This window comes from Pieris rapae, chromosome 16 (genome assembly GCF_905147795.1).
Source record: "Pieris rapae chromosome 16, ilPieRapa1.1, whole genome shotgun sequence".
NCBI classification, from domain to species: domain Eukaryota; kingdom Metazoa; phylum Arthropoda; class Insecta; order Lepidoptera; family Pieridae; genus Pieris; species Pieris rapae.
In genome coordinates, this window is record NC_059524.1 from 7,275,061 (window position 1) to 7,300,099 (window position 25,039).

At 31.6% G+C, this 25,039-nt stretch overlaps 1 protein-coding gene across 1 annotated transcript; it reads right to left on the minus strand.

The window, feature by feature from the left end:
- Positions 1-934: 934 nt before the first annotated feature.
- On the minus strand, positions 935-23,574 carry LOC110997287 (homocysteine S-methyltransferase YbgG). Its single transcript, XM_022265364.2, has 7 exons — positions 23,443-23,574; positions 16,141-16,325; positions 9,045-9,215; positions 7,889-7,989; positions 3,741-3,902; positions 1,540-1,754; positions 935-1,228 (listed from the first exon to the last, which is right to left on the minus strand). Exons 2-7 carry the CDS (start codon positions 16,319-16,321, stop codon positions 1,039-1,041), a joined length of 1,020 nt encoding a protein of 339 aa, XP_022121056.2. The 5' UTR covers positions 16,322-16,325; positions 23,443-23,574; the 3' UTR covers positions 935-1,038.
- Between the last annotated feature and the right edge of the window lie 1,465 nt (positions 23,575-25,039).

Below are 25,039 nucleotides of genomic sequence, written 5' to 3' on the forward strand. Positions count from 1 at the left end.
ACGGACCATTAATAAAAACCTGACTGGAATCTGGCCAACTGTGCGAACATTGTAAATGTATTTAGAATGTTGTAGGTATATTTTGATTAAGCTGAGGCATTTTAAACCTAATTTTTCAACGAAAGAATGTTAACGTTGACTAATTAAAGATGTTTTATAAAATTCTAACCCGTTTTCCGGGCGTGTAATTTAGCGTAAGTAGTCGGCCTCGAGGAGGAATTCAATTACTTGGCTTCAATATCTTGGTGGAAAATGTTATACAAAGATTCTTTTCTTTCGCATCGATGAAAATTTGGAGCGATCCATGCAGCTGATAGTTTTTCGGCGAACTTCGAATATTGCTATAGTATAGATACCGTAGGCATTTTAAATTCGTTTTCAATCTACGGACGCCATCCAGTTTTCCAACTATTTTTGCGTCAGGGAAAATATGCTTTGATTTTTCCTGTGTGCATTCCGAAAGTTATATTAAGTTATTGACAAAGCAAACTCAGATTGATAGTTTTCGGCTTAGTCACCTGGGCTTATCGCCGACATCTGCGTTTAAATTTTTTAATAGAAAAATCTGATTTTAGCAAATGCTTTATTAATGTTTCGGTAGGTTTAAAACCTGTGCCTGACTAGTTTATAATTTGTTTTCGGAGTGCGACTATAAATAGCGTGCCTCGATATTTTAATATAAACCTCTAAATATTATGATGATGATGATGATGTTCAGTGATACCGCCGCCCATGGACACTCGATGCTAGAGGGCTCGCGAGTGCGTTGCGGGCCTTTTAAAAATGTTCCTTATATTTAGAGAATAGAAGAGAAAAAGTGTCAAAGATTTGTTTATGTACACATACATAAGACACGTCCGCCAACGTCAGCGTCATTCCGCGTCACATTTCAGCTTTCATTTTTTATCCTTGTTATATCTTGAAATAAATACGGTAATTTATTAGCGTTTTATTAATATAACTGTTATAAACATATATTTGTAAACTTTAGATAAAACTACTATGAGGTCCGTTAAGTCCTTAAATCATAAACACATTTTAAGAGTTCTGAGTCTTTGAATATTTATGCTGGAAACGCCAGCGATCCCGCCAGCAGTGCACCTGGTTTCGTATTCTGGAAACATCTGCAGCATAGGTCCGGCAACATCCTCCTACGTACCGCACACCCATATCCAGCCATTCCTGTATATACACTTCTACAGGCTCGCATTTATCCCTGTCTATCCACCTGGAAATTAAGTTTGTAATAATAAATTAAATAAATGCCTAATATATTAATGTATTATTTATTTAAGACTCCTTTAAGACGATCGATTTGCTTAGAAAGTATGTCATCAACTTGTAAAAATATCGATAACTGTGAAACCTTTACGATGTAAACAATACATATTGTCGAAAAAATTTAACTGTGGTTCAATACATATCAAACCACGTTCTATAGCATAGAATATACTCGACATAACTCGTACATAAACAATAATTTCTTTTAAAAATATGGAATCTATGTCAGTTTCGGTAAAGGGAACAATTTTAACCTACCCAATCTGTGGGTTGTACTTTTCGCCTGAGTTAGGATAAACAATTAGTGGTATGGGATCGTCCGGCCGGTCGTCATTGATTCCCTTCAATAATTTTCCTACGTATGACGGAGAGCAGCAATTAACGCCGACCGCTACCAACTGCTCGGGGTTAAGGCTCCAACACTTTTTCGCTACCTTTTGAAAACTTTCTCCGTGGGCGATGCTCTGGTCATCCTGAAAATGTCGTTCTATTATCAGTCATCCACCCAAGTGGAATAATCGCGGTGACCTTTGACGTTATTGATAAATAAGTTAATGCATATTTCTATATGTATATAGAAATATGTAATTTTTTCTTGCATTATATAAATATTATTATATATATTTCAAAATGTGTTATAATTATATGTTTGGTCGTAAAAATGATAGTCTTAAATACGTAAAAGTATCTAATACATACATTACATACATTTACCCGCCGGGATTTTGGTCAATATAACTGGTATGTTGTTCTGAACGGTTTTGACTTTATACATATAAGTTAAAAAAATTGAGCAGTGTTGGCCTAATGGCTTCAGCGTGTGACTTTCATGCCTGAGGTCGTAGGTTCGATCCCCGGCTGTGCACCAATGGACTTTCTTTCTATGTAACGCATTTAACATTTGCTCGAACGGTGAAATAAAACATCGTGAGGAAACCGACATGTCTTAGACCCAAAAAGTTGAGGACGTGTGTCAGGCACTGGAAGCTGATCACCTGCTTGCCTATTAGATGGAAAATAGGAAACAGATTCAGAAATCAGGCTAAGACCTAAAGAGGTTGTAGCGCCACTGATTTATTTTATTTTTTTAAATTGCACAATCATGTTTCCAAGTAAGTACATAGAGATTTCTACGTAACCGTAATGTTTAAAGGAAATAAACGTTTTAAAAGCTTAAATACCTGCGACGAGACAAGTTTTACGAGCTGAGAAATTTTCAATTTGACGGGTAAGTATCCTACAGGCGACGGTGAGTACATAATAATTGATTAATGAACTCCTTCAGCGCGAAAGATATAACTTTGTAATGTTCATCTGCTATATATCACTACATAGTATAAAACAAAGTCGCTTTCTCTGTCCCTATGTCCCTTTGTATGCTTAAATCTTTGAAACTACGCAACGGATTTGGATGATTCAAGAGGAAGGTTTATATGTATAATAACATCCATTAAATAGTGGAGAAGTACTGTTATTTTTGAGGTTTCTAATGTGATGTCGTAAATAATTACATTTTTTCCGCTTAAATTGCAAACTCAGGCTGAACCCTTCGAGTTTTATCAAAATAATGTACTAAGTATTGTACACATTGAAAAGGTCTACAGAAAAGTCCCTGATAGTATAATATGTCTATCTCTTATGGATAACCCACATTTTTATATACAACGTTCACAGTTTTTCTGTTGTGTATTTAGTATCAGCATTGCACCCGTGCGAAGCCGGGGCGGGTCGCTGGTTCTATAATAAAACTTAATATCGGAGAAATTAGTCAAGTAAGTGTATACTAACATCTTAATTACTGCACCAAATTTAAAAGGTAAATCTAATTTCTCACCATCATTAAATGAAAATTAGAATTGAGATTGAAGAATGTCGTAAAAATAAATTCCAGTCTTTTATAAAATTTAATTTGTTTTTCTGTAAAACCCTCTTTTCGTGATATTCCCTCATTTTGGGATTTTTTTTGAAACCAAATATTACAATAACAAAATAATAATAATAAAATTCATTTCAAGACGGCAACAAAATAATAATAATAAATCTGTTTGCGACAAAATTGCTCTAATGCTATGCACCACAACTAGGTTACAATTATTCTGCGGCACATGGTACATTTTCAAATCATTTTTTTTTTTAAGTTATATGTTACAGAAATCAAATTAAGAGTCGTATTAAGTATGCCTGAATGTTTGTGTATGTGAATGTGTGCGTGCGTATTATACTCTCTGTATTTATGTGTGGCTTAGAGTTGTAAGCGTGCGCTGTCTTTGTTAGCTTTTGGAACCTCAGTAACTATTTTTAATATTAATTCAAATGTAAACCTTTAAATTACCTTACCGGATATAAAAAAAATATAACATGTAACTAAAAAGTGACAGGCTGAAATTCAGTTTATATTAAATTGGAAGCTTGATAAGTTTTGCGTAATTAATTAGTTATGAAATTATTTGTAACATTACCTTACAACTAAATGAAAGCCAAGCTTTCATACCAGGATATTCTCGTAAAAGTTCGCACAACATTTCTGCCTCTTCCTGACAAGGGATGGTTTCCAACGCCAGCAGTTCCACTCCAGCTTCCACTAGTGCACGAATCCGCGGTAAGTGCCATTCGCGCATTGACTGAAAAGAAGTACGTCAGTAATTATGTAAGTCCTCTTAAAGTACAAATGGGCCAGACAAATCCAGCATCTCTGTTTCCATTCATCTGTTTTCCTAATCATGATTATAACAATATAGTATTGTGAATGTGTTTATAGACCAGGTGCAAATGACCCTAGCTAGTTCTAAATAGGGATGCTAACGGTAATGATCACACAGTTGTTGAGAGGTAATTTAGAATCTCATCGTATTTACACAGATTTAGAGTTAAGCAAAGCTGCCTGTCCTGGCTACATATCATTAGAACAGACGGGATTAACTGTTACCGACTGTCCAATGTATGGCTACAGCAGGTACAACACTAAACAAATTATAGGATTGAACATATCAGAGACTTCAAATAAATGTTAAACTTGTTCTCAAATTTGCAGTAAGAAAAAAAAATTGGGTTCGCAAAACGTGTAATTATTATCCCTGTGTCGTTGAATTGACCACCATTCAATGTATACACCAAATAATGTTTCTTTTGTGTCTTATGGCAAATGGACAAAACAGGTGAATTGTATTTCAGCAGTGAGATAATTCTACGTACTGCTGATAAGGAGATCACTATTCCCTGCTGTCTAAACAATTATAGGTTCAGCGAAATAGAATAAGCAAGCGAGTGGAGAACGTGCTACACTATAAATCCAGAACTGAATTGCGTTCACAGTTCTTAGAAGCTTAATTTACGTAAAAGAACTCTCTTGAACTTATTACTCTTGTATAAGCTTACCCTTTTCAAACACAGTTTAAACAAGCGAGCTTATAAAATGATTCATTATTTTCAATTCATTTACAAAGTGTTCGGTGTAAAATGGTCTCGTACCGGTATCATTGTAGTTGAGGGATAACTATAAGGATTATGAAGTAAGTGTAAAATGCGAATATTAATGGACTTTCAAAAGGATTTTCACTCAGCGTAAAAGCGGCTTATAGATTTTTACCAGTACGGAGCTAATTCCGCCCGAATTTAAACATAACTCGAATAAAGACAAGTATTTTATTCGACAATTTTAAAAACGTCTATTACCTAATATTCAATCAGAATGTTTAACTTTTTGCATCATTGATTTAATTTATGAGATTTCCAAGATAAATTAATTATAGTTTAAACTACATCGATTTTTTTTTCATTTTTATATATTTTTTTACATGTAACACGATTAGCGACGGATTCTATCAAATACTCTATTTTATTATATTGTTACACATGTAACAAAATAATTATTGATAATACCTATGTGTGAAAAATAAAACGAATAAAAATTTATCCATAATTTATATATAATTAAATTTATACCGTATACTAACAATGAAAGTGTAGTCACTTAATGATTACAGATTAAAAGAAATTGTTAAGCGGTTTCATGTTTGCCTGATTCCATTTGTTCTTGTCTCCATTAATTAACTGTCCACCCCAGTCAAATAGCCCGAAAAAAGGAGGAATGGAAAGAGAGTTTTTCATATTGCCGATGTAAATTTTAATTTCCCGGCAACTTTATGACCCTCTTTACGATTTAGCCAACGCTTTCAACTTTTACTTCGCCGTTAGTATTCATGGTCCGTTCGAATAATATAAATTAAGAGTTTTTATTAACTTCTGTTGGACATGAGCTTTTTTACCTTTGTAAATAAGATTTGATTTATAATGATGTAAATAAAACATAAAAATACAAACGGGAAGAAGGCTCACTTAACGTAACCCATGGACTGCCAAAAGGCTCGCAAACGCGTTGCCAGCCTTTAAGGAATGGGTAAGCTTTTATCTTCAATGACCCTAACGCCCGAACCCAATAATTAATCCACAATCTCAGATTGAAACCAATCTTACAAAATTACTAGTATCTGATTATTCCATGTATTTGTATATCTTTATTCACACTGTTTACATGCTGTATACGTGCTAATGATATAAATATATAAAGAATCTGCGTTTACTTCACAAGATGTTATGCGACAGAATTGCCAAGTAAAGTATGTAACTACTAAAGGAATACATCAACCAATAGTGTGTATTTTTTCTAGACTCTCTCTACTTTCTCCGTCAATTTTTCTCACTATAACTCTCTTCCACCTCTCGCTCTATGACTATTTGATTCACTCTCTTAATCGCTCTTTCTCTTTTCTTCGAAAAAACGCTGCACTTATTCGTGACGCTAATATTATTATTATTGCGGTAACGCGGATGTAAATTCGTAAAAAAATTACCCTCATGCGCCTAAAGAAGTTTCACTTCAAAAAGTCGTAACTCCGGATGAGGCAAACGTGTCCAAAGAACTATAATACCTTTTTAACAATTTTAACTTCATTAGTATTCGTAATGTATTGTTAAAACTACTATGTTTATCCGGGAGCTATCTTTCTGATAGCTCCCGGCTTTAACTGAACTAAATATATCCCATTAAAAATAGTTCGTAGTGATATAAGGTATATTAGATAAAAGTTGAGTTTCCTAAAGTTTTTTTTATAAATATATTAGATAAATTTAAAATTATGTTTAAATAATTATTAGTTAACAATAATACATAGCTTCAATCCCGTAAAAAAGTGTTTTCTTTAAATGTGTAAAAACTATGTTAATAAAAGACAATACTAGTTCCGTTTCTTTTAAAATATTTTAATTAAAATGAACCATCTCTTGTATGGGATACATAATTTCATAAATTAGGTTATAAGGGAATCGATTGTCCAAATGAACTTGTTTTATTTAATTTATGATATCGTGCATTGACCAGTTACATTGAACACTGATAATATTATTGTCAATACAATTATTTACGAGTAGTGTGATATGTTAATGTGTCCGCAAATATGTTTTGATAAAAATAATTAAGCGTCACTTTTAGATTGCAATGAATTTTTCCGTTTAGCTAAAAGTGATTTATCATTTATTTCTCTCACATTATTTTCGAGATCTGTATATAAAGCTGCAACTGCTTTAATTGAATATATTTATAACATTACAGTCTTAGGTCGTTATGTATATAAAATACTTGATTATTTAAACGTGAGAGTGAACTGGTAGTAAATGGGTTTATTTTTAATTAATGTCCACAAATGTACATTGAATTAAAGGATATAATGATTCATACAAGATTTCTTAGATGTGTCAATCAATAGAATCATATAAATAAATACAATTGGTTAAATAGCGAGAATTCCTTTAGAGATGCAACTTAAAATACCTCTCCTCCCAATCCTACTCATATATAATAAGATAAAACCTTTTTGGAGGCAATCGCAAAACCAACGTTTGTTATTAATCATACTGAACACTAAGTCTAGACTTGTATCTTACTTTAAGCCTATAGCAAATAGAACAAATTTCATGACATAACCAAAAAAATAGAAAAAAATATTAATGGAGAAATAAAACCTCGATTACTAAAGAATTGGATCGTTAGTTACCAAAACTTAGTCCGATATTTCATAAAAAGAAGTAATGTATTATTTTATTGAAAAATTAAATACGAGCCTAGCGTGGGTGGTAGATTTTATCAATTGGTCTTTAAGTCATTTCTTCATACAGTTAATTACATATCGTCCTTAACAGATCGTAACACAACATGCCACTTCTAGAAATTCATTAAATAAATTAAGATCGCGTAAACTCAGTCTAGACTTGTATAATAGTCTAGTAAAACATTTGTTCACTGGAATTTTTACAAAGTTAATTTTTAAGATCTAGCAAAGGCCAGAAATTTAAAAATGAAATAATTTAGACAAAGCTATGCCTAATTTAATTAAGTTTTATCATTAATTTGTCGGGATAAAATGGCAACCAACACCAAAATAAATGAGGCTGAAAAGATAAGAATATTCTTAAAGTTTTGCTAATAACAGACCATAGGTACCCATCAGAATTCGGGCCGCGGTAAGTGTTGTTTTACTTCCCTAATCGATCTATCCGCATTGCAGCCATATAGCCGGCAAGCTTTTCATTTGATAGTATGGGATAGTTTTACCTCTACTGTAGTGGTGTCGGCGTAGCTGCCATCATATTCAGATCCGTCGTGAAGATGTGCCCCGTACGGCCCCACAGATCCCACAACTATGGGTACGTGATCTGGATAAATAAATAATATTGTATTTAAACTTTACCAAAGAGTATTTATTTCATATATTCTTTCATACATTTGTTACCAAAAAAATATATATTTATTTTTTACACAAACCATTCATATCAAAGGGATTGTTAAAATAGGCGTTTGGCAGATTGATAGAATTTTGACATTTGTTTTGTAGTTTATGATTACATTTTAAATTGTTTAACTTAACAATAGGGACCAAAAAAGGCTATTGTATGCTCTTTCGACATGCCAAAAAGTAATCGAAAATTATATAAATAAAATGATATCTTCAATTCAATTTACACGAATACTTTATATAAGTACACTCATTCATCCAAAGAGTATATTCTACGCTAAAATTAACTCCCAAAAGCTCGAAGGAGTTGAAATCTACTCACTCCATTTCTCTATAAATAATACATATAAGTATTTAAATATATAAGTATTCTTATTTTAAATCAAATAATTTTCAATGCGACCTAAATAACTGGTTTTAAGAGTCCATTATTACCTCACATATTTTCAACTACGCAGTACATTTCTAAATTATGAGTAAAGTTGATGGTTATTCGCAATTCGCACTTCCCGCCGCAGTATCATAACAAATACTGTAACCCTTGCAAAGTGTAATTAATGCGAGCCTGCAACCTCCCGCAGGGCTACCGACCCGGGCTTTGTTCACTAAATGTTAACATTCTTGAAATTTTCATGAGAAGATTTATTAATTATTTTTTGTATAATGTATTAACAATCTGAGTTATTATAATGAAATAATTTCGTGCATTCACAACAAATAATTAACAAAGAGCAATTATTAAAAGTATTCAGTTGCTTTTAAGTATAGTACTATCTTGCCATAGCGATACTAATGTATACAATTTCGAGTAAAGATCTCTCAATATCCGTAGCTTTGGACAATAACTATTCGAAGTTATAGAATACCGGTGCTGTTTGAAACTACTCGTGTCATTTGTTTTATCTTACTCATAGTGATGTTTAATTAATCGTTAAAATGATTTTGTTTTTGTGAATTGTTATCTGTTGTAAATACCTGATTGTATATATTCTTCATATTCCTCCATGTATAAATCACGTGCCTTTTTCGCCAGCTCTGCAGCTCTTTTTATGAGATCATATCCTTCGTCAGCTGTGACTCCCAGGTGCTCCACGAATCCGTCGACAGACGCTTGGTATGTGTTTGTTATTATCAAGTTGGCCCCAGCTGCAATTATAATATGCTAAAATCAATTATGCAATGCAATGAGTTATAGCGGCGATTACGGCCATCTACGTTCTACGTTAATTGGCTTGTTGTAATATAATTCCTTTAAGCGACACTGCTGTATTATATTTAACAGTATTTTACTTTTAAAAAGTTAAAATTGTGTGCGTAAAATTTGATTAAAAAAAACTAGAAACAAAAATGCGTCGAAATTAAAAAAAACGTTTGTTTAGACTTTTATGATTGTTAGTTTCAGATGTATTATTAAAATAATGTTTTTGAAATAATTAGGTAATTTTAACGTTGAACAGAATATTTTTCTACGCATTAGGAATTACGAGTTGGTTTTAATGGGCACTGTCACTGTGATGAGTTGTCTCGGTGACATGGGGTTGATCGAGCTCAACATGCGGATATGCAAAACACCTAAACTAATAAAAATAATGATTATTATTAAGAAATAAAAATATTTTATTCTAATATGGTATTATTATAGAAAAATACCACCCTTATATTTATTTTATTCAAAAAAGTAGTGTGGAGTTTCAGCCCATTCTTCTCCACACGAAACACATTTTGGAAAGGGCATTTATAATCATATTTATATTTTATTTATGAGTCAATAAAGTCAATAAATGGTTTGATTTGATTTGATAATATACGTAAGTAATTTAGTACTACATTTAAATAAGACCTTCCTAAGCGGAAATAAACTTTGCATACATGATTGATATAAATGTATCGATGTATTCTACCAACACACATACTTAATAAACGTGTTCTAAAGAGCCTCGTTTCATTACAATCCACGAATTTATTATTTTACATAACTCTTTTATTATAATACATAACTCAACGTTTAAATTGATGTTTAGTAATGGTAGTCAAAGAGAAAAAAAACTTCTTCATATCGTAAATCTGTCCAAAATTCAACAAGTTTTCATAGTTCGGATTGAAACTAACACTATAAATTGTTGATAATTTTAGTTGGACAGGGTTACTTGAGAGCAGGGTGCGGTTAAGAGTTTAAACAATTAATGTTATTAAAACTTAGTAAGCAATATGATCCTGGGGGCGTGCTGGAAAACTCTTATAACAAGTCTCAAGTCAAGTTTTTATAAGAATAAACGTCATCAAAGCAACAACTTCCAATACGTCATAAAAGCAAAAAAATGCTTGGAAAAATTGTAATTTGTGATATAGGGCTGAAATGTTTTGTGTTTATCAAATTTTTTCTATACAGCAAGGTAGACGTGTCTTTGGATCTACGTGGAAGCACTGTAGTACACTTGACGTATCTATAAAATAATTTACTCCAACTGATAAGTAAAAAACATTAAATTTCAAAGAACTCTTTATACGCTTGATATAAGTTGTCTACGTTCGGAAAGGCTCGCGTATGTACAACCTAAAATATATAAAAAGTTTATCTTAGCAACTCTAAACCAGTATTGCCAGTATTATGAAAAATATCGGAGACCGAGGACGTACATTAGACAATATTTGTGTAAAGAAATATTATAACCAAATCAACCGACTTACTGACTATCATATTATATCATATTTTAAATTAAAACTAGGATAACCTAGTTAACCTAGATAAAAAAGTTTGGTAGGGTCAAATATAAATTTGACCCTACCAAACTTTCCGTTATGCGCATAAGAAATTCTTGTTAAGTTGAAGGAATTAATTATCAACTAAATAGATGCGGCTCCAATGGAAACGTATTAAAGAGACAGAGTGATTAATGGCACCCGCCTTGTTTGGAGCTCAAACTGTATTTTAGAACAGACGCGTATTACAAATATTGTCTTTTACAATATCTTTAACATATTGAAACAATTATCTATAGAGCGGTTTGCTTTACTCAAGAATTCCGTTTAAAATAATATAATCGTTTTGCAAAATGAACAATTATTCCAAAATGTTTCATATTAATTTTAGCCACGCTAATATTGCACACTTAAAACTATAATAATGTCGCGCGGGCTGCACAAAGAAAATGTTGAATACTGAAAAATCTATTGCTAATTAACTAAAGAATTGTTCCGATGTAAATAAGGGCGATTTTGACTCCTCAATGACAAGAGTGATGCACGGAGAACTGCATATAAAACACGTTAAATAATCTTCGTTTTTTTTCATTATAATAGTATACAACTCTATACTTCTTTTTGGGTAAACATTCCTTCATATCTATCCTAAATTAAATCAATATAGTATATATTTATAGGCCTGCTGTTTATAATCTCGAGTTTACGCATTAACTAAGTATGAACTGAGGGCAATATCGAGGGATCCAACATGGCACCACGATGTATTTAAAACATTGTTACGGCTATCAAACTATTTAATTTTCCTAGATGTTATAGAACACCGCCGTGTAATGCTTTCAAGGAGATGGTGATTAAATTTTGAAAGGCCGGCCTTTATAGCGTGGGAGAGTAGTAGAGTAGTAGTTAGACCATAAGTTTTGATGACAATTATAACTAACTAACTAAATTAACTTAATTATATATGTTGTCTTTTATTAACATAACTTTTACACATATAAAGAAAAAACTTTTTTAACGTATTGAAGCTGTGTATTATTACAAACTTATAATTATTTTACGCAATTTTAAGTGTTTTTCTTTTAAAGAAAACCCTTTTTTCACACACGCTTACCGTGACCACGCACGTTATAATGCACGCGAAACGTCGGTTAAATTTAAAATTATGTTTAAATAATTATAAGTTTACAATAATACATAACTACAATCCGGTAAAAAAGTATTTTTCTTTAAATGTGTAAAAGTTATGTTAATAAAAGACAATACGAAGTGTTTTCTTTAAATATATATATTTACATGCATTTATATTCTTAGTTTAACATTGTTCTTATAATAATAATAATTATAGTTTATTGTAAAAACATTGTTAAACTAAGAATATCGAAGCACAATACGGTCATTAGTATATGACATTATCATCCTACTTTCCGCAGTGTGCAGAGGGGAGAATCAAGTCAGTAGGTATGCCTCCTGGGAGTTATTTGTAGACACTTTTCAGCTTTCCTTATGAAAAGAAACTGTTCGTTTTGTGGTGAAAGGCTTTCAGAGGACGATGACATGCGACGGGGTCGTACCTACTTATGTCGCTGATACAGGGATTACATGCTAGCAACTTACGATTTCTTACATAATTATGTATATTCATCAAAGATGTTTACAAAAGTAAGGATCGTTTTTAAAGACCCGTCGTGGACAATGTTAAGCAAAAATCTAAATAAACAGCTCGGTTGATTTGAAGTTTAAATTAGTACAAAAATATGTCTGATCTAATCGAAAAAATATAAAATAGATTTATATTCAGTGATCTTAAATTAAATTTCATGCAACAAAAAAAGGTATTATTTTTTCATTTGAGTAATTTCTGTACACTTAAAAAATACTACGTTAAATTAAAATACTACGAAAATATTCAAAATACTAAGGTAATAAATTTAAAATAAACTCAAAATAGTAAGATATTTAAAATTTACTATATTTTACGTGCACTGCAGAATAAATTAGAGCTGCCATAGTAGGTATACATAATCACTGCACACAAAAGCTCCAATCTTAGTTTCAAGTTCAAGACACCAACATGTCTAAATATCTTACGAGATTTATTTTGGCATTAACTTAATTTTTCATTGTATTATGTCAAGATCTACCTTCACGCAAATAGTTATAAGTAATTTTTAGGTAAAATAAAAGCAGAAATGATTTCTACTTCTATTTCATTGATTTTTATATATAGACTCAGTGATATTAAAAAAAATCGAATTGTATACTTTGGGTATTTAAATCGATAAATAAAACTTCACCGAGAGAGTATAGTTTTGTGAAGAACAGGGGGCAAGTGTTCAGGGGCTTCACCGCTCATGTACCCTAACAAGGCTTGTGAGAGCGTAGTTGTAAGGACCCTAAGTTTAATTGGCTAGGAAATACTCCTTTGGGCAGCAATTTCTATAGTGATAGTGCTCGACAAAAAGCGACTTAAATTCTCAAATGTGTATGTATGGAAGGACGAAAATCAAGCGGCTAATATATATTAAAATGAGAACTATCAAAGAGTAAATCCGGAGACTGGCAGCTAAATACAAAGAGCGGTTAAGCTGTCATCCGTACAAACTTGCTCGCCAACTCACCATTAGACAGTATGTGAGTCGATTAAAACGTCACCATATTCTAGAGCTAGAAGACCGGCAGTAGCTCTAGCCAGAAAAGGAGATGCTTCTAATGGGAAGTCACTCCATATGACATCACCACAGAACAAATTCGCTTATTAGGGCTTATTATAAATTACCGCAGAGAAAAAAAAATGTTAAACTGTTATTAATAAAACGATGTGTATTTAACCCGAAAAAAATATTTTTTGTTCCGGTGACCGCCTATTACGGTAACTTTGCTAAGCTCGATAGAAAGTGAAATATGCGGCAAGATAATACGTTGCTTTATAAATGGAAACACACCTCATACAATATGTCATACACTTGATTGCCTGGAAATTCATTTCGTATCTCTCTAAGAAGAGAACGCAATTACACCGTTGTATCTACAGAGGACTTATTGAATGTAGGTGTGTCAATTACCTACGTGAGCTTCAACATATTAAAGCTAGAAAGTGACGCCATATTTTATTGTAGAAAGGGAACGTCTAATATACTGCTTCGTTTCGAGCCCGAGAATGCTTATTATATAGGGTATTACTTGTATATGAAAAAATATATTGTTTTTATATTAATAAAACCGTTTCAACACTTTCATTTCTGAAGTAATTCGTAGCAAACGACATAATAATTCAAAAAACATCATGTTAATGTTGGGTAAACTTATTTATTGACTGTAGATGAATATAAATGTTACTGAAAGAAGGCTTTTTTGTAATGAATTGTTTTATGTTTTGTTCGGGTGTATCATCTATGGAACTATGTACTTAATAAACTAAAACTTCTTAAGCTATATATTTTGGAGATGGGAGTAATGTTTAAGCTATCTATAATACATTATTATATAAATTGTTAAATTTATATAATAATGTATTATATAAATTGTTAAATTTTATTATCCAATATGTTAAAACTAACACGGCAATAAGTAAACTGTGACTAAGTGTTAATTCATATAAATAGATTTAGACATGAATTTAAAGGAAATTGTGAAACAGAAATATTGTCAATTCGACCTTTTCCTTGTATACGAATAAAATATTTTTCATAAGTTTAAAGAAAACGCTTTTTAACGGATTGAATCTATGTATTATTGTAAATTTATAATTATTTAAACATAATTTTAAATTTATCCGACGTTTCGCGTACTTTGCAGCATGCATAAATTACTTTTTTATATAGACAATATTATATAACAACTTTAACTTATAGAACTATGACACAATGTAACAATTAAATTATTTCAGTTCACAGGTCAGTAAGTAGTATCATTTGGGTATTAATACAAAGGTATTACTTACATACCGAATGACTGGACTAAGCCCCATATTAATATCATCGCATTTCCGCTCTGACAATTAGTTAATATAACTAATCATTTGCGCTGTAATTACTAGGGAATTATAAGTAAGCATATTATTCTAGTTAGATATTTATATTATTGAAGATTTCTATAAAAGAAACCTTTAACAACCTGATAGTTAATAAACGTTCTTTCAAGGCAAAAATATTTAATGCTTTTAATGAAATATTTACTCGTTTGAGTCCTGTGCATAGAATTCGAACTAACTCTGATCTTAATGGTTTGATTTTTAAAGCTATTGCATAGATTTTATCGCGAGCTCTGAGCGTGGCGACCGTATCAAGAAATTCTGTAACGAAAATAAACTAACACACGATGACGATAAGTTAACCAAAACGCGTTAGAGCGGGACAGAACGCATACTGCGTATTTACGTCTCTAACGAGATCGGTGACTGGTAGAGTAGTAGATTGAATTAATATCAAAGAAAAAAAAATACCGCAAAAATAAAAAATAATAATTGCATAAGTTGTTAATAAATGCTATGCAATAGCTTTACCGCGGCTTCTCTTCTTTAATTTACATTATAGAAATCATTTGTAATTTCCATTAGCAATGCTCCTGACATAACCAGAAGCTTTGGGTCCCGTTGTAATTGTTTTGGGTCAAACACAGCAGGACCGCCAAAAATGATAAAACGATATCTCAAAAAAAATAATTTTCTAGCCCTTACGCGAAATGCGTTGTAGGAAAAGGAACAATGAATCATATTAGACTTAAATAACAGTATTTGGCTTACATATGAATAAAAAAACTAAACGATTTCATGATATATAAATGAAAATTATATAACTGCATGCCAAGCACTGTTCGGCTAGTTTTAAGTTGGTAGCGAGTTAAAAAATTGTTTTATCTTTAGTAGATCAACTCTAGCGAGCACAGAACTTAAGTTAACTTTAATTATTCCAGATAATTCTGTGCAGCTCGTGAAAACGGCTGCAAATTAACTATTTTTTAATTGAAAACAATTACATGGAATCATTTATTTATTGTATGTCTAAATATATACGAAAAAATAATTTTGAAATGAAATAATTTTGTCTATGATGTCAAGACATACGGAAGTCGTATTTAGCGCATAGTATTGATTTTGAATCTTTAACCGAGAATTTGGCAACATTACTTTAATTCAGACTGTTTTTATTATATATTTAGCAGGCTCACATTATTATGATCATTGATGTCGATACCATGCATGGCAGGCCCACTTTTATTATCTATCGGAGATATCAATGATTTTATATATGCTTCAATTTGAGACAAGATAAAACCATTTTATTACAAAAACAAACGTATAGAAATAGATTCACATAATACAAGCACATAGACTAAATAATATTTGTAAAAAATTACTACACAAACTTACCGCGTAGAAAATCAAGATGTGCATTGACAACTTCGTTAGGATGTGTGTGAAGAAATCGGGCACTCCACAAAGGATCACCGTCAATAACGTGACCAACGTGACAAGAGAGCTGAGTGGAGAATCCACCATCCAATACCACTATCTCCGGTGGTTCCACGTCATCTGAAGCTGGCGGGGTCATTCTTCTGCAATTAAATGGCATTCTCGTACACAATCCTTTAGATGAAACTTATCACTTATATACTATTGCCTTTTAATATTTCGAAGAAGAAAAATTTAGAGCGCCGAAAATGTTATGTAATAGATCTGATGTTTTATTTTGCACAAATCTTAGCCAATATCAGGGTACATTGCAAGGGTACGCTTAAAAATAATTACTTGATCCATAAATTATAATATGCCGACGTTATGTGTAGTTATAATTTTGGTTCTATGTTTGTTAAAATCTGTGTTTTTTTTGATCCTTTACTTTAAGTAAATATAAATTGTTTAAACGATAAAAAAAATAATTTTTTTTCAAAATTATAGCGGCCAAGCAATATGAGTAACATCGGCAGTTTTTATAAAAATCTATATTTTATATTAATTACTTATACGTGCAATGGAGTGTTAATAAATTACTCAAATAATTTTATGTTTTATTTTCAAATTTTTAATATATATTTTTTGTTTCCAAAATAAATAAAGACTCCATCACAAGACATTTTTTTCGCTGTTTTATTTATTATAATACTGAAATATTAATACTGTATGCGATATAAATGGTGAACCTTATACGTTAGAATCCGCAGAGGGGTTCAGGAGTGAATGGTGTCAGGTCAGAATGTTGAGTGAATCTTGAGTTCAGGACACAAGTGGCCGTGGAGTGTAGAAGAATATTGTATGCAGGCACGCTGCATATGCCTAATGCATACAACACTTTTGTGTTACCATAACGAACTATTTTGAGCGAGTAAGAACGTATAAGAAAACTGCCTACTCTAATAACTAGTAAGTTCGCATGACGTCATTATTCTAACCCGTGAAAATAATAATTGGTTTTTCTAATAAGTATTACCACTTCTTTGGTGTTTAAACTTCCACTCGGGTGGGCTTGTAAAGCCCATTTACTACATTGCCGCTTGTAAATAATAATACTAATAGTTACATTAGTATGATTATTCACGAGCTGTACTGTGTACTAGAGCAATAATTTACCAAATGTACATTTGCTGTTTACACTAATTATTTGATATTAGAATTAAGTAAGTTTAAGTTCCAAAAAAAGAGCAGTGTAGGCCTACTGGCTTCAGCATGCGACTCTCATAGCCTGAGGTCGTAGGGTCGATGCCCGGCTGTGCACCAATGGACTTTCTTTTATGTGCGCATTTAACATTTGCTCGAACGGAAAACATCGTGAGGAAGCCGACATGTCTTAAACCCAAAAAGTCGACGGCGTGTGTCAGGCACTGGAGGTTGATCACCTACATGCCTATTAGATTCAAAAATGATCATGAAACAGATTCAGAAATCTAAAGGCCAAGACCTAAAAAAAGTGGTTGTAGCGCCACTGATTTTTTCCTTTCCTAAAATTGAACTATTCCTTCAATAGGAATATATATTTTGGAAATAAATAATTTTTTAACCATATGTTAACAGAAAACTTAATAATCAATGTAATTTGGTCTTATTTTTCCATTATTTATAATTAATTTATTGTTTATTATTATTCGTTCCTAGTCAATAGTTCTAGCATGACTGTAATTATTATATATAATATTACACAGACACAAAAAAAAATTAAACGTTTAAAACTTGTTAATAATTTAACTTAGGCCGGTATTGATTTTTTTGACGAATGAATGAATTTTACGAATATTTAAATAATCCTAATCCTTGGGACTGATTATCTCCAGTGTAAACAATTTGTATGAATCAAAACTTGGCGATTAAACAGAGTGGCGGAGAGTTTCTTTCCAGTTTTTTGTTGCTCAATCTACCATGCCTTACGAACTGTTAATATGTTTAAATGTAGTATTTTCTGTTGACGTTTATAAGTGTACCTACAACCCATTTGAATAAAATAATTTTGAGTTTGATTGAAGCGAGAGAGGTATGTCAGGACCGTAGCAAGTAAAGATCCGTGATATTTGCCTACTCCTTCGGAAAAAGCCATGAGGATATAGAAGAAATACACATTTTCTTTGGTATATCCCATTTTTTATTCTAATATTCAAAATGAGTTTACGTCTAAACTTGATGTTTTTTAGTTTTTAAAAAGTTAAAAATGAGCCGGTTACAAAAATGAGTCCATCGTGCAACGGATTTATTTAAGAGTCCCATGGGAGGTATAACATTTTCGCGTGAAGGGTGGAGTTTCAACCTCGCAATAGCGCGATGCTAGGGTGGAATTTACAACTAAGACGTAATTTTCCGTCATTCTTCAAAGAAATAAAAGCATTCTATATATTTCTTTGTGATTGTTGGTATTTTGTAAATCACTTTTAGTCAACGATTTTCGAATATGAGTTTGTTTGAACCATATACATGTACCTTACTAACTAGAAACACAAATATTGTGAGGAAATGGGCAGAGCAGGCAGCGATTCATAAAAAAATTAGACGTACGGAGATTTCTTACGCCCAAACCAAATAACCTATCTCAATCCATATTTGACCATCTGAGATAGACATCGAAATCCAAATAATGATAAAAGTGTGCCAATAACCAATTGACGGATTGTAATTGCCATCTGTCGATACAAGCTGTCCATGGTAGGTCGAATCGGTGGATGTGGAATGTGGATAGACCTTTGTATGAAAATGACAGTGCAACTGTGCCAATATCTTAAGATTTTAACTTACACCAGTTTTTAATATAATTAAAAAGTTATTTGATATGTTATAAACACAGACATGTATATTTTAATATTATTGTTATGGTTTTATTTACTTTATATTAATTATCAAAATATATGATTGTAAAAGGTGAAGAGATTGCATTCTATTCGTCGCGTCAGGCGTTAAACATTGTTAAGTAAACCTACTCTCCCAATTTTCCCAACAAAGTGCACGGGTGAAATTGGTTAGACTAAACCAATTATATTAGCATCACTTGTAGCGGTAAACTTATGTACAAATGAGGTATTATTGAAATTATCTATAAACAAGAAATTGTGCATAATCTTCAAATTACTATACTAATAAATATTACTGTAATAAAAAATGTTTGTATATTTTAATAATGTGACTGTCATAAGTTGAAAAGTAATTCTAATATAATATCATACTAACCTTGATATGTAATAAGTAACTAAAATATATTATAAAAAGGAGTCCCTATTAGTCTAGCTATTCAAAGGGGGGACGCTGCCAGTATCTTCGGAACCTTGCATAAAGGGACTCCTTTTAAACATATGTATATTTTAGTTGAAAAGTTAATTTTATTAAGTACATTAGTTACATGTCTTAATTGAGTATAGGTACCCTTTTATATTATTACTAGCCGTAGCCTAGTTATAAAACGGCCTAGTGAGAAGACTGAAAAGGAAACCATTTGAACTAGTGAATTAATGTAGTAGTGCACGTTGGTTTTAAGTGCTAAACAGTGAGTAAAAAAATATAACACATGAACACAGTGTCTTCCCTTTAATAGAGACTGTAAGTAGTGTTATTGGACACTTCCTTATGATAAAAATCCTTTCTAGTAAATTAGCTTGGGCATAAATTAATTGTGAATCTTAAATTAGGCTAGATCGTAATGTGTACGTGTGTGTGTGTAAATAATATTAGACGTACTTATAAAACTTTTATTCAGTAATAAATTGATTCACATACATTTATAGCAGTGATATAATTTTGCAGGTTATACGATAAAATAAAAATACGAGAGCAAACGAAAACCGCCATAAAAGGCAGTTAGCCTATAGACACTCATTTTAGGTACGTTGTCGGCCTTTGAGGGAGAAGTAAGTTTTTTTATAGAATTAAATCAATGGAAATGACTCTACGTTATCTATACTAATACTATAAAGAGGTCAGGTTTGTATGTAAATACGTTTGATACTAGATCGATTTAAAAAAATATTTTGTAATAGCAAGAAAAAAAAGGTACCCAACAAAACTACAATAATGTTACGTTACCCAAAATGTAAAAAAAACACATTTAAAACACCTTTCATCGCAGAGACTGCGAAAACTATAGATGTTAGAACAAAAAATGTTCCCCATATGAATATCTACAAAAAATAACTTGCGTGCGAAGCCGGGACAGACCGCTAGTGGTTTAACCATTTATATGTATTCAAACAAACTATGTATTACAAAACTGTCGTAATTGTAAGCGTTAGCTCAGTGTTTCTGTTACATTAACACTATCGAAAAAAATAAAGTGACTATTAAGTGTGGTATAACAAAATTGACAGGAAATGATGAACAACATGTCATAGTATAACAAGCGACCTACAAATGTCCAATCCATTAACAAGCATGCGTTTACATAGGCTTACGTTATTTCACTTCACTCGACTAAGTTAGAACTTTAGAACTTTTATATTGGCCACATGAGACTTGTCTATCCTTTTCCATAAAAACACTTTCAAGTTGGACGTAGTTAACTTCGTTAACGCAAATATTTTATATATTGCTGTTAATTTGTAACAAAAATTCGGTCCAAAGATACTTTATTTTTCAAAGAATTACATTCATTTAGTGAGAAATTTTAGAGGTTAGTAATATACTTCGATTAATGTACATTTTTTTAAATCAATTGTTTTTGAATACGACTTCCTGAAACTTTGTATTAAAGAAGAGCGAATGTTCCCTGTCACAGGTCTTTGACTTACTGGGGAGGCCTAAACAATTTTTTTTTTGTTTTGTTTTATTAATTGTATAAAATTGCAAATCATATCGTAGTTATATAGCCTATAGTACACGGTAAACCTACGAATACATCGTTTTGAACATATTTAAAACTAAGTTATGTAAAAATAAAATTATTAGTTATTTTTTAGTTTTTTATGGCGTTGGGTGAACAGTTATTAATTCTACATTGATGGATCTTTTTCTCTTTCTTCTTCATATGTTTGTTTCTTTACGTTCCTAATAGTAAGGGTAACTTGACAAGAATGCAAGTGTAAAAAAACTTAACCCACTTAAAAAATAATTCTGCAAAAATGTAGCACTCATTTTGTTGTTTTGAACCAGCTGCCAAAGGTTGTACGTTCATTCGTTAATTAGTCACATGAAATGAATACAGCTTTCTTCAGAATAATGCGATCAGTATCATTAGGCTTCGTAGACGGAAGACGAAGGGAGCATCACAAAGGCTGCTATTAATTATAACGTACAGGGGTAGGGTCATAAAATTCCTCCCTGTGCAAAGTCGTCGACATTTGTTGAGCAACGAAGAATTGTTGATTGTTCATTCATATGTTTGAGTTGGTTTCGATTGAATTAATCAACAAATCTGTAATTGAATTTTCAGTTCTAATTTTAAAATGTAACTACATTAATGAAAGTTGTTTTCGTTTTGGTGGGGTTTAAAGTTGTCATTTATTTCTAACACTAGCTGCTGTTACAGAAAATGGATCTCCAGTCGCTAATTTTTTAAACCTACGTATAATTGTGTTAATATGTTGTATTTGTATACATAGGCGAAAGATAAAATAGGCCTTTACTCGTGAAAAGCTCCTTACTACTAAGGATGGACTAGGAGTAAGGTCATTTATATTCTTATTAACATGTAAAGTTTTTATTTTTAATTGTAGTTGATAAGATATTTTTGCTTACATACATGATTGTTTGTCCATTTATTTTTATATAGAAGCAAAATCAATTTCTAATAAATTTTGTTATAATTCGTTCAAGGGGAAAGCTATATTAATGTTGAAGAATAAAATAAATAAAAAACGGAATTATAATGCGCGCGCGCTTCAGCCTGTAAACCGACTTCTTTTAGACTGTCAGAAATTTAGCGCAAAACATACTTAACATCCTTAAAATTAAAGCTGAAAATTTCAGCTAGATGATGAATTACACTGTTTATTATTAATATAATAGTAAAACCATCGTATTTAAAAAATCCATTATGTTGGGATCGGCATAACCGTAAGTGTTTCAAAATTCTTTTCGTAGTAAAATTCAAGAGTGACAAAAATGTTAAAGACGTCGTAATTGAACATAAATCAGTGTGCGAAAAAGTTGGGGGAGCTTAATTCTGAAATGGTGGAGTCTTAGCTCGAAGAAATATTGTTTTTGGTGACAACAATATTTTAAAGTGACTCGACATCCACCTGAGCACGAAGGGACGTGCTGAAGGCTGCTTACATGTTTCATAAATTCTATCATATCCATTTTGTATAAATATAAGTAGTTTTATAGCATACAAGAATTTATAATCTCAATTTTATTCATGTAACTAAACATAGCAAACAAAAATACAGTATTTACAATTATCATAACCTTTATAGTAATAATAAAAATAATTTAAAATTAATAAAAAGATTATTGAAACAAATTTTATAAGTTTGGTCAACTCTGGCAACATTCTACGCTGTATTGCGATACTTATTCGTTAAGCGAGGAATGCACCCGCTCTGGTGGCACCGGTACTATGTACCAGGGTCCAGGCGTCAACTTAACTTGTGCGTATACATTGCAACACTTGTGTGTTCGAACCTACCGAGTTTCTACTCTATAGGGAATAAAATCGAATTAACATTATTTATGTAACATCACATGCTTCACTGCAGCAAGCAAAAAAATAGCATTTACATGAATTAAAGACATTTTATTTAAATATGTCATACCTGCTTACAAAACAGGACATATATAATGAAGACAAACATACATATATATTATGATGGTACACAGAGTTGTAAATCATCAGTTATATTTTTTTAGAAACATTTCCTTAATTAAAGTGTAGTTTGGACATGTTACAATTTTAAAATATTGTACACATATTATTATTGATAATAAGTGGTTTGAAAACGGAGTTTGAATGCTAAACTTGAATATATTATTTAAACAGTATCATACACAACGCGTGTGGGAATCAAGGTCATTAACAGAAACAGTCGATCTTATTCTCGTCGCGGGGGATTTCATTTAAAAAAATACGGAACAATTCTTTTACATTTATTAATATCGAATTTCAATATCACTATCGTACTGTGACTGCAATGACATTTAACACAGTCAAAAGATTATTATTCTGAGCGCGCAACATCGACTTTCACAAATTTAAATAACTAAACGATATATTATAAAGTTGAAAGTCGATAAACGATATGCCTAGAAGTTTTTAAATAAAATACTTACATCGAGGAGATTTTTTTCTTTATCTATATATAAATTTCTTTATCGACACGCGCTAGTCACATGTGAACGATCGCACGTTGTAACCACAATACTACACTGACACTGGCAACTGGCAAGTGGTCACTGAGATTAAACGCTACTTGGCTAAATGTGTTATCGTGTTTACTCTGTTTACAATATCAATTCGCCCACTATTTGGTCTTCACCAAGAAACAAACAAAGCACCGTAAACACTATGGATAGATAATTCCCCTAAATACAATTAAAAATCGCTGTATGACACAGAGTTTTTTCTATATAGACCGAGCAATGTTTTACAAAAAAACTAAACTTGTTTTTAAATCAACAGATCTCACTCATATGTATATATTTAGTATAATAAATATAGGTAAAATAAAAAAGTGTTTATTTATTATAAGTACACTTGTATTACAATGTGTAAGATTTGGGAAGCCTTTTAAGTAAATAAATATGTATCTGTGTCAGGGTTCCCAGCTCTTCCACAACGAACATAATTACAAAAATTCTTAAAATATGTTTATATATTATAATTTAATTACAATTACATCTTATATATCATACATTTTAATAATATGATTTTTAATTTTCAACTGTTTTCAACATGCCTGACTGCATGAGGGCATGTGATTGAATAAGTGTGTGAGTGTAAATGTTTGAGGGAATGGTAAATACTAAGCATCCTATTCCATTTATTATAAATAAAGTCTTCTTGCAGATTGCGTCTGGCGAAGTCAAACCTTACAACATCCCTATTTCTTTTTAGGAACAGTTCACTATCATAATAATATAATGAGTACAGTTGAAGACATCTAATACATTTACAAAGATAAATATTAAATAGACAAAGAAGCCACAGTAGCTTGTGAAGTAATGACTTAAGTATCTAATAATTGTTGAACGGTTACAGAGATAAAAATATTGAAAAACTATAATTAGCGGGGAGCAACGCACTCTGCTTGCAACGATTAAATCGTCGAAGAATAATTACATTTAAAATGGTAATATTGTTAATAAAGTATCCAGATAACATTATATTGATGTTGATATTCGCTACTTCGTACGTATGTAGCTAATTAACAATTGTAATGTAACATTCAACTGAAAAAATTAACATAAGCGAATTCTATATTTTAGTACTGTCTGATAGTTTTCTTTCTAAATATGCTTGCTCTAGCTGCTCTAATATCTGAGGCGTCTGAAAAAATGGCTGTTAAATGTTCTCTTTACGAGTCATTTGGCAAAAAAATAAACGCAAAATATAATTAAGTAATTTAGACTTAATATCTTTTTTGGGACACGGCAAATGAGCCTATGCGACGCCCAAAAAGGGCAGTTATCGCAGCCCATATAGCTACTCATTGTAGCTTTTATTTAGCTGAAACAGTTCAAATGCTTAACAGCTGTCGAAATCGGGGTGCCGCTTTTTTTAGAAAGTGAGGCAAACGGGCAATCTCGTCTGATGTTATGTGAAACCATGAACACTGTCAATGCCATACTTTTAATTCAATAGTACGCTATTTATTTTTACATCAAAATATACTATATTATAAACCCTTTTATATAGAAATGCTTTTTA